The sequence below is a fragment of the Hyposmocoma kahamanoa genome, unplaced genomic scaffold (genome assembly GCF_003589595.1).
Source record: "Hyposmocoma kahamanoa isolate Upper Pololo Valley unplaced genomic scaffold, ASM358959v1 100021, whole genome shotgun sequence".
In the NCBI taxonomy this organism is placed as follows: domain Eukaryota; kingdom Metazoa; phylum Arthropoda; class Insecta; order Lepidoptera; family Cosmopterigidae; genus Hyposmocoma; species Hyposmocoma kahamanoa.
In genome coordinates, this window is record NW_020653200.1 from 9,795,310 (window position 1) to 9,812,847 (window position 17,538).

General features: G+C 37.1%; 1 protein-coding gene across 12 annotated transcripts in view; it reads left to right on the forward strand.

Moving 5' to 3' along the window:
* LOC113227791 (hepatic leukemia factor) overlaps window positions 1–17,278 on the forward strand; it is a 136,332-nt gene extending 119,054 nt beyond the window's left edge. For 4 of the 12 annotated variants that reach the window (XM_026460811.1, XM_026460876.1, XM_026460889.1 and 1 more), the window contains 5 exons: window positions 12,452–12,588; window positions 12,992–13,199; window positions 13,556–13,680; window positions 16,846–16,983; window positions 17,160–17,278. In XM_026460811.1, the coding sequence (XP_026316596.1) occupies window positions 12,452–12,588; window positions 12,992–13,199; window positions 13,556–13,680; window positions 16,846–16,983; window positions 17,160–17,246 (695 nt within the window). In that variant the 3' untranslated portion in view covers window positions 17,247–17,278. Of the gene's footprint in view, window positions 1–1,323; window positions 1,599–12,451; window positions 12,589–12,991; window positions 13,200–13,555; window positions 13,681–16,845; window positions 16,984–17,159 lie in introns of those variants that run through there. The other 8 variants (XM_026460803.1, XM_026460826.1, XM_026460836.1 and 5 more) reach the window with 8 other exon arrangements.
* Window positions 17,279–17,538: the final 260 nt, after the last annotated feature.

Sequence of the window (17,538 nt, forward strand, 5' to 3'; positions counted from 1 at the left end):
TCTTCCTGGTACAACCATGGCAACTGATCGCTATTGAGAAGAAATGCGTACAATCCATTTACTTAAAAATAAATGCATACAATGATAGCAACAACTCTTTCAGAGAAACAACCACGGCTAGTGCGTCGATCTGTATCGCTACTTCTACACGGTGACTCCGGAGAGATGTGATCACCGGTCAATTTTTTTTTCTTATTACAAGATCTCAGTTCCATCAGTGTTTATACTCCCCTTTAAAAAAAATGTACGAATGAAATTTGTGTACAGCGACAGAGATAGTATTCGAGATTCTTACTAATAATAAATTTTCTGTATAAATACTATTGCCCTTAATTTGATGTTTTCGTTTGCCGCAAAAATAAACGAAAAAAATTTAGATAACAATTTCGTTCATAATAATAATAATATAGTTTATTTCCTTCACATACAACTCTATAACAATACTATACAAGATTATGTTGTAACAAAAAACATTTGCTCTCTGTAAAGGCTGGAGCCTAAACTTGGATACCCTGAAATATGTTCATAGTGCACTGTTTCAGATAAAGTGCATTATTTCTTAAGGTTTGGACGGAACGACTTTTATATTTAGGCTATTGCGGGATACGAGTAGAACCATGGTAGAACAGTGATGAAATAAACACTTATTTTTCAATTAATAAACAAGGTGGGAACACCTGAATAAATGCATCCTTACAAAAGACATCAACGAGTGCATTACGAATTGTCGTATCCGCTTTCAAACTAATTGGTGAATTTATTTCAAGAAAAGCACTAGTTGTTTCATTAATTGTTCATTACTTTGCTTGTGAACCAGTTCTTTTTATACTACAAGTCTTAATATGTAATACTCCGAGCAATGTGAAGATAATGTAAAATAGATGTGAAATATAAAATTGCACTTCTTAACCTGTGCTATACCTACGACACTTGATCAATAAATAAAAAAGTCAGTTTTAAGACGGATTTTTTCAAATTTTTGTCACGATTGCTAATTAAGTGATTATAGCAAATGTAATCATACCTACATATTTAGAAAACTAGATACATGAATACACGCAGCAGCAGTTGTGCATGGCCTACATCTAGGTGTCGTTTGTTTACACGCATCTAACGACACGTGCACTCGAGTACGTGCATATGACGTGCGCGCGAACAGTAATCAGCTATTGGCGGCGAGAGTGATAGTGTATTATGTCACCTGCAATTAAAAACTATGCCGAGGAATTGGCGGAAGCCGTGAGATAGACTAAGGTGGGGCTGAACGGTGCGGGGAGGGAGGCAGCGCGCGCTGCTGCTGATCAGCAGGCGGCAGTCGCGCGCCGCACGTCGCCGCGCACACACTTTGCGCGTATTGTATGCGCCCGCGCCGCGATGAGTGAACAGTGAGCGAGCGCGTCGTGGAGGGGCTCGACACATGGAGTACCAGCACCCACAACCGATTGCGCCGCTAGGGCCTCCGGCGCCGCCACCGCAGCTACTGCCACCTGCGCCGCCGCCGCCGCTGCCATCGCTGCCACAGCTTCAGCATCAGCACAACCAGGACGAAGACCGCTGGAACCAGTACCACATATGGAGGCAACACGTCTTTGTCAACGGTCAGTTGCCGGTGCCAGGACGCGCGCGCACTTTCTCCGTTGTGCCCGCGGCCCGCAACGATGCTGCCCCGGACGTGGCCGCGAGAGAGCCGTGAAAAAAAGAGAAAGTGCGCGAGCGCAGGCCAATACTGGACGAAACTTTTTGGTTGATTGAGAGCTCTTTGTTTCGGTGATTTTAGCCTTTCACTCAACATAAAGATTCTCTAGCATCGGTACTGGACTGGATATTTTACGCGCAGTTACGGTGTCACTTTTGTGTGCACTTATTCTGTCTTATATTTGTAATGGCAGATCACCTTATTTTTAATCATTTATAAAAATGTTGTCGAAGTGAGTCAGGTAGATACTTACGAGTTAGTAAATTTAAGCACAATTCTATTCTAATGCTCATCAATCCGTGTCACAATTAGTTCAGTAAAACGTTCCCGAATATCAAGGTCACATATATTCAAAGATCGTTAAATTCGCATTTCTATTTTGTGTCAATCGTAAGCTAGTCAGTCAGCTATCATACACGTCTACATTTTTCTTTTGATTATTCATATGGCCGATCTTGTGACTTTTCCTAATCGGATTTTCTGCTGTGCGCAGTAATAAATTGTAACGCTGGCATTTTCCAAATGTCGATGCGAACTTTCGCTTATAATGTAACTTCAAAAGAGGAGTACGGCAGTGGCGGTGGCGTCGACGACGCTGTGGCGCTTCTTAGCGCGACGCGCGAATGGCAGCGCAGCCGTGAACGCGATTAACTCGGAAGTAGAGGGAAGCCCTAGTGCAGGCGGTACAGCATACATGTACGCTACACACAGCCCTCACTCGGTGGTTAATACGCATTATAAAACCTTACCAGTAAATCAGATCAAAGTATCAAGTTATTCCCAGAATTCAGCTAGGTTTTAAAATTACATAGCTGACAATGAAATTGAACGACAACCGAAGAATTGAAGTGTATAGTGGCTCAAACATGAAATATACATGGCATGTTACATTCGCACAATAATGAACAAGTGGTTATCTATCAGTAGTCAAAAATGACATTTTAGAAATAACGTTTGCTCGAATTTTCTTAACCTCGAAAGTAATTTTGAGAGGAAAATGTTTTTTTCTTTTAAACTTAACTTAACCGAACCTAATCGTGTCTTTGCAATAAACATCCAACATATCCTGAAAGAACAACGGCTTCGTTATAATTCGGTTTTCATTGTAATGAAAATTCGAACAATCGTTATTTCGGAAAAAAAATATCGAGTTTGTAATAGGTTACCTGAACAAGTAGACCCTTTGACGGTGTTCTATGACTTTCTAGTATGTTAGAGGAAGGTATTTGTCAATTAGCAAACTAATTGCAATCTTCGGATAAAGTGTGTGTGGCACACTTTTGCTTCGCCTACGACGAAGCGTGTTTTATCTTAAAGGCCAAATGAAATTGATACCCAAGGACGAGTTAAAATTAAAAAATAACCCCATAAAATTACTAAAAGATTTTGAAGAGCGCATTAACATAACGAATCGAGTATTACATAGGTATCGGCAAAAAGATAGAACCGGTCTGTCGTGTTAAATCCTGAGTCTGTTTAATATTAGCATACGTCATTTAAGATCTTACATTAAAATTAGTAAAAAAAATTCGCATCACTTTATGACCGTGCAGTATACCATCAAATTCTCATTTGCAGAAAGTGAAAGCGTTACCTAACTACGGAAGTAAGAATCGTTGAATGATCATGAATAAACAAATTATCATCCTGAGTATAGATCTTCACATACCTACGTACGATTTTGGCAACCTGGTGGATAGTACTTGTATTAACACGAAAACGGCTACAGTTGATTAGAAAAGGCTTTACATCCATTCAATAAGATCGAAAAAGAATGCGCCTTTTGCGTCCACTCGGACGGAACGAACAGACAGAATTACATCTATCCAAGTTTTACTGAAATCGGTTAACGGAAAGTAGGTGAAATCTCATAAACCTGATTCATTCCTAATTTGCCACCCTTAGAGGTGGAATGTTTTCTTCCAATTTGAATGGGTCACTACTGAGGTACCCCTTTGCCAATTAAAATGAATCATCGAAAGCGGTGCATAAATGTCGACGTAATCGCATAACAAAAAAATTCAGTCGAATTGAGAATTTACTTAATTTTTGTAGCAGGTTAAAAAACTACGTGACAACTACGAAACGAACTTTCTATTATTGGTGAATAAAGTTATTCAAAAATTAAAAGGTACCTATAGGAGTAAATAATTCTAGACTGCACTGCGATTGCATTATCGCTTTCAATGCACATATATATGCTGTTATATACGTAAAAAAATTAAAAATTAAATTAAAGTTTTAAAAAATACAGGTACTTAGGTACTTTGATGGTGTTGACTATGTTAAAGTGTTATCCCGTTTTTTCCTTGCGATAAAATATTCTCAGTACTGCAAACGTATAAATACGAATACGTATTATACGATTTTCAAATTGTTGTACTGAAAACTGTTTTATCGTTTGTAGTTCTGCCAATCGGCAGAGAACAATGCCGCTCGTTATCACCTCACCGATCTGTACGTATCGACTGCGCCTACGCAGAGGTCCGCGCATTTCACTGACAGGTCGCCTTTCTAATTTGCGCGGGAGTCTCAATCATTATGGCTATTATCACTTGTTACATTGCAATATTTTGGATCAACTGGTTAGTCGCCAGTATAAAAACTCTCACTTGCTTATTATATACTATTGCGATACATTGCATGATATTTCATTCTGTCAAAGTACCATCATAATTAGTAATTTTGATTCGTTACATGTAAATGTATATTTAGTTATTACATAGGGAAACTACCTAAGTTGTTTATTGTTTTAGTCTATGATTTTTATCGACTTCTGTTGTGCTTAAAAGTACCTATAAAAAGGTATTATGTGTATCTAATGCGCAATATAATTCATATAGAAGGCTCAGCGCATAGACGGAAAAAAAGTATTTTTTTCACATTTTGCGTGCTGTTCACGTACACTTATATCGTTAAGTCTTAAAATTGAAGAAACAATTTTACTGTGCACTGCGAAAGGTGCAAACAACGAAACAGAATAATTCGTTATTACGCACAATTTTTCCTATCCCAAATTCGGAGCAGCAATATCCGATAAAAAAATGGCAAACGTATCATAGACCTATCAGAGTAGAATTCCTAGATGAGTCAGTTTGTGACGTATAATACATAAAGACGACTTTAGGTTATTCAGCTGTAAGCAGTATTTTCAGACAATGAAGAGTAATGTTTATAAACATTCAGTGTGAACTTGGCATTGGAGGTGTGTTGACATTATTACGACACGTGTGCAGTTATGTAATTGAGGAAATAAGGTCGCCGCTTACGTGATGAGGCGTGGACGCAAATCGAAGCTCACGTAACACTAGATTCTGATGCATACTACTAGGAGACCATCTCCGCTTTGGCCTTCAAAGTCTCCTTCATCAGTTATAGGGGCTTTCCTATCCAAGGCTAGAAGTTAACAGCTGAAATCAATCAATACAAAAGCATCTATTGATTGGTTTATAGCCTTTATGAAGTGGATGTGTAATTAAAAAAAATCTATCTATAACTATTATATAAATTTATTTATACTCGACTTTGAAATCATCATCACCATCTGTCTTAGAAAGTTAAAAGTATTGAAACAAAACTAAAAGCAAATTTTATTTAGAACTCTTTAAGCTTTTTTGCTTATGGGCTTTTTTTATTTCCTGTGACGTACCTCACGGGTTGAAGATGCCACATGAGTTAATGTAATATAAAAAAATATATATTTTCTTAATAGACATTGATTATGTATGCTTAAAGTCATTTTATCACAGTTCTATAATTCAGCTCTCTAGTTGTAGTAAGAACGCACTACGAATCATTTATTTCAAGCCTCGCGGCAGCAGTACACCGCAACCTCCTCCAAACTTTTTTGATCAATTCGAGCGTGGCCGCGCGCACTTTCACTCCGAATATTTGGGAAAAAGTGGCGACCTTTTCGCGACTTTCTCCCCTCCCCACGCTTCGTCAACCCGCGTCTCCGCCCCTTCGTACGTGCTTTCTTCCGGGTGCGCGTGGGCAAACCGAAAACTTTTATTTTTTAAACTTGACAATGTCCTGATAATGAGATATTTTGTTCATTAGGCCCGTATTTTTTCTTTTTAACGCAATTAAAAATATTTATAGACATAACCCAAGTGTCTGTTATCGGACATTTATCATAGTCAGCCGAATGATTTATATATTTTTAACGAATATACGTATTTTTTTACTTGTGGTGACATTAGGTCAAGTTTATTTTACAAACAGAGTCGTATAGTTATATCAATTTGATGAAACAATTTATACTATACAGCAATTTCAACAATGATGGACACAGTTATTTTTAATCCTTTTGTTGTATATTTAAAATAGAACTTAAGTAAGCCCCTATCAATAGTGACATTTTTTTGTAATACTTATTGATGGAATTATATTAGTTGGCACGTGTTCGTGTAAATGAAACCAGTTTTTCCGGAAAACCAGTTGTTTTAGGCTGGTTGATGCAATTCTTCTATTATAACCACCTATTCATGCATTAATTACATCTTGCGTTGTAACACAAGTGATTAACATTATTATAGGTTACTTCGAACATAACGTCCATGTTTTATGTACAATGCATATGCATTACAATGTATTGGACATCAGGATTTTTTCCATTTACCCCTCAAAACCGGAACATATTTTGCGGAACTTTCAAAATTATATTTTAGACAAAGTATCATATTATCAATCGTCCTGTGATGCTCTTGTACATTTCATTGAAACAAAATGGAAGACTTGTAACTTTCAAATATATATAATGAACTGTACTTAATTAGAACTAACAGAAACGACACTAATTTATACATATACGTATAAAATCTAGTTAGTGCTGCTATACATATATATACATATTAGTATTAACTCACACGCGCAGACTCCGTGACTGCGCGGCGAGAGTAAAAGTAATCTTCCGCTGGAGTTTCCGTGTCCCCCCACTCCGCTCACTCCCCGGAACACCTTCCGACTTTTACTTTTACGCAGACGCATGCATACCTCGCGCACCCCGCACCTCTCTCCTCATTGCTTACAATTCAGCTGATCGCAGTGTCGTATGCCTCTAATGTTTTACTAATGCATTTTACTCTATCTTCCGTGTTGGTGGCGAAAAGGCGTAAACTAATGTAAATTACTTTTTCTTACTTAGGAAGGAAGAAGGAAGGAGAAATATGTATGACAGGTGGATGATATTTTTGGCAATCAAATATATTATTATTTTGAATAACAGCATTATATTTATGCCTCAATTTTAGAATAGGTAAAAGATTTTACCATCCAAATTAATATTATAAATGCGGAAATATCTCTTGTCTGTTACATATTCACAACTAAACCGCTGAACCAAATTTGATGAATTTTAGAACCTAGCCGAAGAATGTATGCTACTTTGTCACAAAAATAAAGGGGGTACAATAGGGGATGAAAGTTTGTATAGAGAACCAATCATTTCTCAAGTAAATAGTACAGTAGGCAACTCGAAGTACTTATTCTAGTCATTTATAAATTTAAATTAAAACTTCTTACATTTAATTTTTTGTTTTTTAAATTCAATCTCTGTAGACTGGACATTGTTTAAAATATTTCTAAAATGTTTTTAAATTTGAAATATAAACAAGTGCACCTTTTGCGTAAAGAATCTTTCATTTATATTTAATACGGTCTATATTAGCTTTTGAAACTATTTGCCAACTTCACGCCTTAAACTTACTTTTACGCACATGAACTGTCGGGCTCATACTGTAATTAACTAAATTATCAATAATATATGGAAACGCTAAACATAATTATGGTCAAAAGACTGGTGTCTTAATGATCTGGAATTTAGCTAGAAAATGCCACTGTAAGTAACAATGATAATATTTCATTAAATATTATTTTGGAATATTTCGGTTATCTGGCGTTGACACAGCCTGAAAACCAAAAGATACTCTACAATGCAGTTGTTGATGCAATTGCTGCTTCCGTTATAAAATAAATAAGATTATCGACTTATGACTACCACTGGTTAGACTTATTTCAATTTTACATCCTAATCTGTCACGCCATTGTCCCTTAACAGTTGTCTACAATTGTCCATTAATTCTGCTGTACGAGTATTATTTAGGTAAGTATATTTGTGTTAGGTACAGTAGCCGCTATAAATTATGTTTTTACATGATTTGGGAACTGTAAAAATGTCGATGTATCGTATACCAACTTAGAATACTTATTGTGCACAAAATGAGTACAACAACAGATAAATATCGACGAAAACGTTGGCAATATGAATGTTGGACTACAGGAAAAACAAATGTTTTCTTTAGGCCAGCAGTGCCTCGGCACCGGCGCCAGCGTCTCGCGTGATTGCAGATATTTAATGCGAACACATTGGTTAAACGTCAGACGATATTTTCATTTCTTGTTTGCATTCTTGTTTTTATATACTTCGGTTCCCCATATTAAACATAGTAAAGAAGACATTCAAACGTCTACGTAAAAGGGAGATATAAGAGAGTTTAAACATTTGGTGCAGACTCAGAAACATGTTCATTGTGCCTTGAATGTCAAAAGTAGCCTCGTCACGAGAAGTAATAAAACCAAGGAAATGGGTCATGAACAGGACCTATTAAGAACTTATATGTAACGAAGGCGCCATTCGGTTACTACTTTCTCGTTCACTTTCGCTCAATTCACACGTTTACGAAAATGATCGCGCGTCGTCGGAAAACGTTGACTTTCTCCATTACGCAACAGAAGCAGCTACTTCCCACTCCCTGCCATCCGCGCGCCGTCCCTGCCCCTCGGCGCCTGCCAATCGACACTCCTCACCTATATTTTCCAAGTAGGAAGCGGAGTTGTTGCGCAATACAGCTTTCCACCGGCGCAGGCGCAGCATTCCAATCGCGACACCACCTTACACTTATGCCACATAAGTAAAATACAATTTACAAAGGTGTATCTATCTTGGTGGAATATGGAAGCCATGTGAATCCACGAAAAAAAAATGCAAGTCTCAAAACTTAATTCTAATAACTTAGCGGAGAGTATTTACGACTAAGGTCGTTAAGTAACAATTGTAATGCAAAATATGCTGTTGAATTCTTGTAGCTGGTTAATAATGTGTCCATTGTAATTACATATGGAAGATTAGCACTGAGAGTAATTCGGGAGGCGTCACTTTCTAGCCAGCCGTTAAAGAAAGTGAGAGTGGTCGCCGTCACATCAGCGCGCTGCGGAACTGGCCGTGTGATTCAGGCACTTTCTCTGCTACGTGTAGGTCAGGGAGCCAAATATATTTTTGCGACGCCGCGTCTAAAGTACCTTTTTTGAAATATTTAAATGCTGAACATGAGTAAAGTGCATCTGTGAGAACGTTTTATGCTTATGCAATATGAATAGTGTGAGATCCTAGAATATTTGTTTTATGTTATAAGTTTTGAAATTAAGACTATTAATCTCAAAACAATAAAATCCATATTACTCAAAAGGATTCATTTTCAATCACTTTTTTGTTTAATTGTTGTACGACTATACATACAGTATGAGTTGCTGTACATTCTAGCATATACGTTTTTGCAATGGAACATATTTTGTCATATTAGAATTGTCGGTAGGTGGTTATATTACTATTATATATAACCAAGATGTAATGGTAATCGATTGTGCATAGTGTTGTAATGTCGTCACCAGTGCGCCCGCGCCACAGACTTTCTCCGGCGAGTCCAATGAAAGTGAGAGCGGTCGTAGCGAGCGAAGCGGACCGGCCTGCGGAAGAGCTTCTAACTGGTCTTTGTTGTTCTTAGCATTCGATCGCTTGTCCGCTTGGTACATTAACTCGACAATAAATTTGTTCATATATTATGAAAGATTTTAAATTTGTTTATTATATTTATCTAATAATGTTGCCCACAAAAGATGATCAAATGTTTTCGCGTCCCGAAGAGTCGATATTATATCAAACGTATTGTAACATAGTTAAACATTTTCCATTTTGTCTAATATATAAGAGGGGTGTAGGGCGTTTGCTCAGGCACAGTCAGTGTGCGTGCCCGCGCGCACGGGCGGAACGGCGGCGAGGAAAGCGTAGCGCGCACGTAACTCTGACAAGTGGGTTACTTCCCGCTTCCTGCAGCCCCTCTCCTCCCGAGCCGGTTTTTAATGAGGAAGCTAGCTTTCGCGCTCCGCTCGATCAATAGCGTGTTGCTCCCATGTTATTGTGTCATTAGATTCCTATGATACATGTTACGTATGATTTTCATTATCAGATAACTATTTGCTGTTATAATAGTGCTCTGAATGTAACTACAAAACAACCTTAAAAATAAGCTGTTCACTTATTTCCTTATTTAGCAATGTTATAATTTAGTATATTAAAATTGAGTGTCGAATTTATGCAAATGTGTCCGGTTATAATTATCTTTTATATCCTACAAATAGAGATAATGAAAACTGGACACATTTGGGTTAAGAGCTATTTTTTCTGTAATTTGTAAGTTTCGGCAAGGTGTCCTTTTATTTATGTATATATTTGTAAAATTGTTTGTAATGAAATAAGATATACCCCATAGCTCAACGACTCACGCTATATGAAGCTGCTTGCCTTGGCGTCGTTAACACGGAAAAACTTGATGGCATTGTTTACTTGTAGTATTCATATGGTTTTTATTGACATTTGAAGAAACTTTTCAATTTATTGTTACATAAATACTATGAATAGTAAATAGAACACACAATATAATATACTCAATTTTATGACGACAAATACACAACACAACCCAAACGTATTAAGATTTATATACCCCTACGCCAATATAGTTTATAGTATAGTTAAGTACAATTTTTGATATAAAAAGATCTCAGTAAAACTTTTAGTAAATGGATGTTTTTAATATGACTAAAAATTTTAAAAGTAGTTAATTTCATGAAGCAACTCGTGTTAGGGTGCTTCCAGGCAAGCACTACCAGACCCCTGTTCATATTACAATGATGTTTATACAATTCTTCATGTTTATACAACAATTGAAAAGACTCGTAATTGCGTCAAATAATCTCCATAAATAGACTTTTTAGATGTACTAGATTCTATATACTGCGTGCAATGAAATAGGACCCTAACTATAATCTAAAGTTGCTTAATACATTGTAGGTTGTAGATCTATAATTAGTTGTTTAATTGTCACGTTGCAATTTGTCTGGGCACGTCACGTGAAGCGGAATGTGCCCTCCCTTGAGACCGCGCCACCTCCACTCTAACCGACAACGTGACAACCCTTACTTTTCATTATACAACATTTGTTATTCATTACAATTGCACAATCACTGCTCTTGAAACGATGTTTCTCGTAACACGTGTTTTTTTTTTCAATAAATGTTTATAGAGGCGCAAAATAGACTACAGCAATCACAGAGAGACAGAGTGCTTCTATCACGAGTTTACTCTGACAGTTGTCGCTAGCGACCGCGTAAATTACTTCACAATTTTGTATGACAAATTACATAGCGCCCCTATAGTTCACAAGAAGAAACAACACTTTGTATACAAACATTTTACACGGTCGCTAGGGATAACTGTCACTGTAATCTCATGGTGGAGGCACTGATGCGGGTTCTTCGATAGGATTTGGCACTTCTTCAATGTTATAGGTCTCTTCACAATATTTTCTTCAACGTAAGCAATTTATAATCTAAATTTCACGTGATTCCGATTGCTTTCCGGAACGTGCAAAATGTGTACAACAATTATAAGTTCTATTGTCTTTGGGAAAATACTTTAGGTAGACATGAATAGGCCATTTTCTATGCACGAATGAAAGCTTGTGTGAAAACGAATGAAAATTTGTAAATTCTAAACCCGTGCTTTACCAACTACTGTAGAAAGACAATTCTGCTCTCCTTATCAAATTGGCGTAATCAACATTTTTAGCGACATTGAGTTATTAACATATTTTTTATCTTATTTAGTTTCAGATCAATGTAAATGACATTTTTTCAAAGTAAAAAATATCTTTAGGCGCCAATATCCCGAAATTCACAAAAATGTAAATGCATTTGTTATGTACGACAAGAAAGGAAATATTATGTAAAGCATCTAAGAATTGAAATCGGTTTATTTGAAACAGTCTCAATTACCCTATAATAATTTGTCCGTAACTTATATGTGTTTAAGAATTTTATTTAACACAATAAGTGGCCTACAAAGTGCCATCATTAACTTTATTTTAAATTCTACCGATACATTTATTTGATTCAACGCCCAATAACAAGTACATTTAAAATAAAGCACTGTAATATAATGGAAAATTATTTTATAAACGTTCTTTTTCTACTTTTCTATTATTTTTAAACAACACTGCTCTTGCGACCGCGCTTCTCTATTTTCATATTATATGAGTTTGTGCTACGCTGTGCGATTGCGCTGTGTTATGTAATAATAATAGTATGGAATAAGGAAAGAATAATAATAAAAGTTTTATTACTTCACAAACCTGTCTCAGGACAATACTGACAACAACTAAGCCAGCTGATTTTATAACACTTGCGCTCCGTTTTTGTTTGCGGATTTGACGGCAGTCACGCGATCCGGAACCGTTTCACTGTTTCCTATAACGACATACATTATAGAACTGGGATACTCAAAAGAATAACCAATACATGTATGCAATTATATCGTAATAGTGGCGTGGTCCGCATCGCATAGCATTATAGTACTAGCTTGGTAGTTGTTGTGAGCGTTAGCCTGCGGCTCGCCAATGACGGGCTCGTTGTACATTGTTGCAGGCAAATCGATCAACAATAAAGACGCACTAGAAGACAAGAAGGATGACAACGAACTGTGGGAGGCGCAGGCCGCCTTCCTCGGCCCCAACCTCTGGGACAAGACGCTCCCCTATGACCCCGATCTCAAGGTACAAGAAGTCAGTAATCGCAACTTTATTACCTACTGCGTGTTGTTGTGTGCGTCTCTCACCGGCTTCCTAATCGCTGCCGCCCGCACTAGGTAATAGAGTCGCTTCTGCCACACCTTTTCGCTTCCTGCTGACTTCAGCAATTTACGTGTGGTTTCGATTTTTATTATGGGGAACAAGCATGACGTCATGCTATGCGAAATAAATTCATATCAACTAACTATTTGACAAATATGAATTTATTGATCAAATTAAATTATATTATTACATGTGACGCTAGCGAATTTAGCATACATGCGAAAGTTATAGTGGTTTGATTGCGTTGCGTATAATATTAATAAAAATGTTCTGCAATTGGCGCTTATTTGATTGGCTTGCGCGTTGTGTGACTTGGTGGTGTTGGCGGTTGCAGTACGTGGACCTGGATGAGTTCCTGTCGGAGAATGGCATGCCGGGCGAGGGTTTGGGCGGCGCGCACCTCAGTAGTTCGGCGTTCGGCGGCGGCGCGGGGCTCGCGCTCGGCCTGCCCGCGCCGGTTACCAAGCGCGAGCGCTCCCCCTCGCCCTCCGACTGCATGAGCCCAGACACCATCAACCCGCCGCTCTCACCCGCCGATTCCAGTAAGTTGCACCACACACTCCTGGCCTGGCATTATTTTCATGTTCATTAATATTTGGTTTGTCACCACAGAACATTCCTTCAACTATATCATTCTTCACCCATTGGACATGCTCTTTGTAAAGGTTTTCGATCGGTATCCAACACAGTGAACACAACATAGCGATTGAATCTCCAATCGTGAACTTCAAAAATCAAAAGGCTTGTTTGCTTCCTGATGTAAGCTGTTTGCAAATTTGACACCTTTCTTGTAACTTTTATTGGTTTTGAATGTCGATCATTTCACAAGTAGATATGCACGTATGCGCACACATCATTTGGTTTCATTGTTGTATGCTGGAAATTTATTAGCTTAATGGTGGTGTTTCAGCGTTTTCGATGGCGTCGTCGGGGCGCGACTTTGATCCGCGGACGCGCGCTTTCTCCGACGAAGAACTGAAGCCCCAGCCCATGATCAAGAAGTCCCGGAAACAGGTAAATGAAGTTAGTGCGCTGATCATTCCTAGCGGCATGCTGCTACTGCCTGCGGGGAGCGGCGTCACTCATACACTTACTCACACCCTACAAAAATACATTCGATACGTTTACTGCACTCTTACAACTAATATAAATAAACAGGCATATATTTGTTTGTTATGTAGACAAATATTTAAGCAATTCTAAATTAACTAATGAAGTAAATGAACAGGTACGCAAATTATGCCAAATATTTTATTATTTCAAGCAACAGTGCTCAACGACGTACTTACACTTCTTTTAATGTGCAATAGGGAAATACAATTTGATTATTTTCACTCAAGCATGAAATCTTAGTGAATTATAAGTTAAATATTAACTCTAAAGAAATGATTATATATTCAATAAAACATCAGAAACAAACATTCTTTAAAAGTGGGACCGAAAAAATTGCACTTAATTTTCAAAGAGACAGACATATTTATTTACTCAATGATCCGTATAGCGGTAATTTTAAAGAAAAATCCAAAAACGCAATCATACTGATGCAAGTCCGTGCACTTTAGATTCACGATAGGACGAATCAGAGAAAAAAGTTTCATATGTATTGGCGATTCGTGACATTAATATATTTTATTTGCTTAGAAAATTACTTTGTTTAATTAAGAATTATGTTTTATCGAAATTAGAAATAAATAAGGTTATTAACGGAACGCTGACGCTGGTCGCAATTACAAAGAAAAGCAGGTTTGACGAGAAAGGACGTGGTTTTGTTTTGTTTGGATTTATTAGAGAAAATATTTTTTTTTAATAGTATCAAGTGACGGAACGAACAAGTGTGCCTGATGGTAAGCTATAGCCCTGTCCATTACAGTTGCAGTGCCATTAAGAACTTTAAGTCGCAAAGATCATAGGGGCACTGCCACAGTGCCCGTCACCCTGAGACGTATGTTGACTAGACCCATGTACCTGTTTATATATATATCATAGTAATTTATTGAAGTCCTTGGCGTCTCATTTCTGTCTACTGTAAAAATTTAATTTAAATAGTACAAAGCCGAAAGCTGAAAAAAAAATGTCCGCACTGGTCGAAAACTTTAAATTATATTTAATATTATACTTACATAGATTGCCTAGAGGGCGCCCACATTACACTTTACATTGCATGCTAACATTTTCTATCTATAGTGTAACCACAAGGTCTATTTTTGAAATCTTTTTTATTTTTCTGCAATTTAGTATGGAAACCGGTCCAATTACTCTTTTCGCGATTTTTTTGTACAAGTATTTGTTATTGTCAGCTATAATATAATAAAGCCGAACATTTTTGTTACACTCGAAGAAAATCATCGCTACACACATCTATTTTCCGTTATTATACAGAGGTGGTGCTCAGTTCTTTTAATAATACCATAACTAAACACATCCGTTTTGACATTTTAGTGAATGACGTCACAGCTTCATTAATGCTTTATCAAAATGTAACTAACCTTAAATATTAGCGTTATGGAAATGATCAACTTATTTTTAGACATATTTTTACATGAATGCCATAGATATCGCCGTTGAAAATTACATCTATTTTTACAAGAAAATGATTGTTTTTCACCGTATTTCATCAGTAGTACTATTTTCATTTAAAAGATCGAACAACACAAAGAAAAATTCCTTCGATCTGACTGTACTCGAACAAGCGTCTGATGCCAAGCCGGGGTTACCGCTCTTACTAACTAGACTGAGTCAGCAGATCTTACAAATCTCTCTATGTGCTTGTTACAGATCTTTGTATTGGGTTCACGGCTAGTTTTGCCGTCAGCGCAACCTGTAAGAAACCCATGAAGTTTCTTCTAAATAAATATAATCTTATAAGTAATAATTACTGTTAAAAAATAAAACAGATACACTCAATGCTATTTGAGAAAAATTTTGTTTTTGTTCTGTTGTACATACACATACTTATGTTCTACATCTGATTAACTACATTAACGATAACGCATAAAAACATGTACAATTAAAATGGAATATTTGAAATATTCCAATAAACTGAACAATAATTCGGCAATTGGAAACGTCGGTTTACTAAAGCAAAATCGTTAGTGTGGTTAATCGAAGGGTTCTGGGCACATTTTCAAACTGACTGATCTACTCTTCAATGATCTAATATAATTTGTCAATGCAACACCGTAACACTTCTTGCTCTGGGTAATTTTCAGTTAATTTTCTCCACCTAATTTCGGTGGTAATTTGTGTTGTAGAATATTATCATGAAGTATTGTATATTATTATAGTGTGGTATCCTAAATTATTTATATACGTATTAATAAATAATAAAAATTGCCACCGAAATTAGATAGAGAAAACTAACTTGAAAGTTACCCTTATCGGTGAAAAAATGAAGCGACCATAATATTTACTGCACTTACATATAGTAGAGGATGTTTTTGTTTCTTTCTCGTAACTTGCTACTACATTACCTAAAATGTGACTGTAAAAAAGCAATATTACTTTTTTATGTTTATTTAGTAGCAAGCAAAATTTAAATAAAATAACAAACTTTAAATCAAATTGACATACTGCATAAGGTAATGTTATGGTACAGTTGTTTTTCTTTAAGGTTTATAAATTTAATGTTAAATAATATCTTATAAACAGCTTGCATCGGTCACTGTACCAATGAATTCACGTCTTTCAATCACACATCCTTGTTATTTACAACTTTTCAATGCTCATTAGTAGCAGCTTAGATACTGCGTACTCACTGTTACCCAAGCTTAATAGTACCGTTAAAGTGATGTCTGGTATGTTGCGTAGTTCTTCGGTTGTTGGGTGCTGCGTATAGTTATTGCAATCTATTTTTTTTTAATTTCTCATATACTAATAGCGATGTTTGAAAGGTTTAAACAAAAACACGAGGTGAATAGCAGATACTGTTAGTGTAGTTAGGTAGAAAAAATAGATTTTTTTTTCATTAGTATCTAATTGCGCACCTGACTAAGACCCTAAATTAAAATTAATAATCACTTGATCAAGTATTGTTAAGTACGGTAATACACGAGGTGGGCAGTAGGCAGTACGTTTTGCATGGTACTCGTGACCGGTGGACGGCTATAACACGGCTGATGGCTTTGGTGGGTGAAGGGTGGTATGAGTGTGTGGTGCAGCGTGTTAACCCCATATCGACGTCGTCGGCAGTTCGTGCCCGATGACCTGAAAGACGATAAGTACTGGGCCCGCCGGCGGAAGAACAACATGGCGGCCAAGCGGTCCCGTGATGCGCGACGCATGAAGGAAAATCAGATCGCCATGCGAGCCGGATACCTCGAAAAAGAGGTCAGTCTCTACGTATCCATATTCCCACTTTTAAACCTACCTAAGTTTTCTTCAAAGCGATCATAAAATTATTGTTTTTTACTACGTTAGATACTCAAATGTATAACTGACATAAAAACTTTACAACATTTTTTGTAATACCCAATGATCAATCACATATTCGTCAATAATTTTAGAACATGGGGTTGCGGCAAGAAGTGGAGCTACTAAAGAAGGAAAATCACATCCTGCGTGAAAAGTTGTCCAAGTACGCGGACGTATAGGCAACCCTCCACCACTCGCATAGCACAAACACGCCACACGACATGTAAGTACACGCCACGTTCAGACATTGTTATATACTTACATAACCAATGAGTGTTCCACACACTGAAGGAGCATAAGGGACTGTGACTACAGGAAACTTATATAATATTTGACTAGGTGTATAATAGATATTATTTTGTTGAAGGTCGCGGGCGCACCGCCGGCGCGCGCGCGCTTTTTTCGCACCTGCCGGTTCCGAAGACACTCTTCTATCAACATGCGACGCTTTATATTGTTTGAAACTATTTT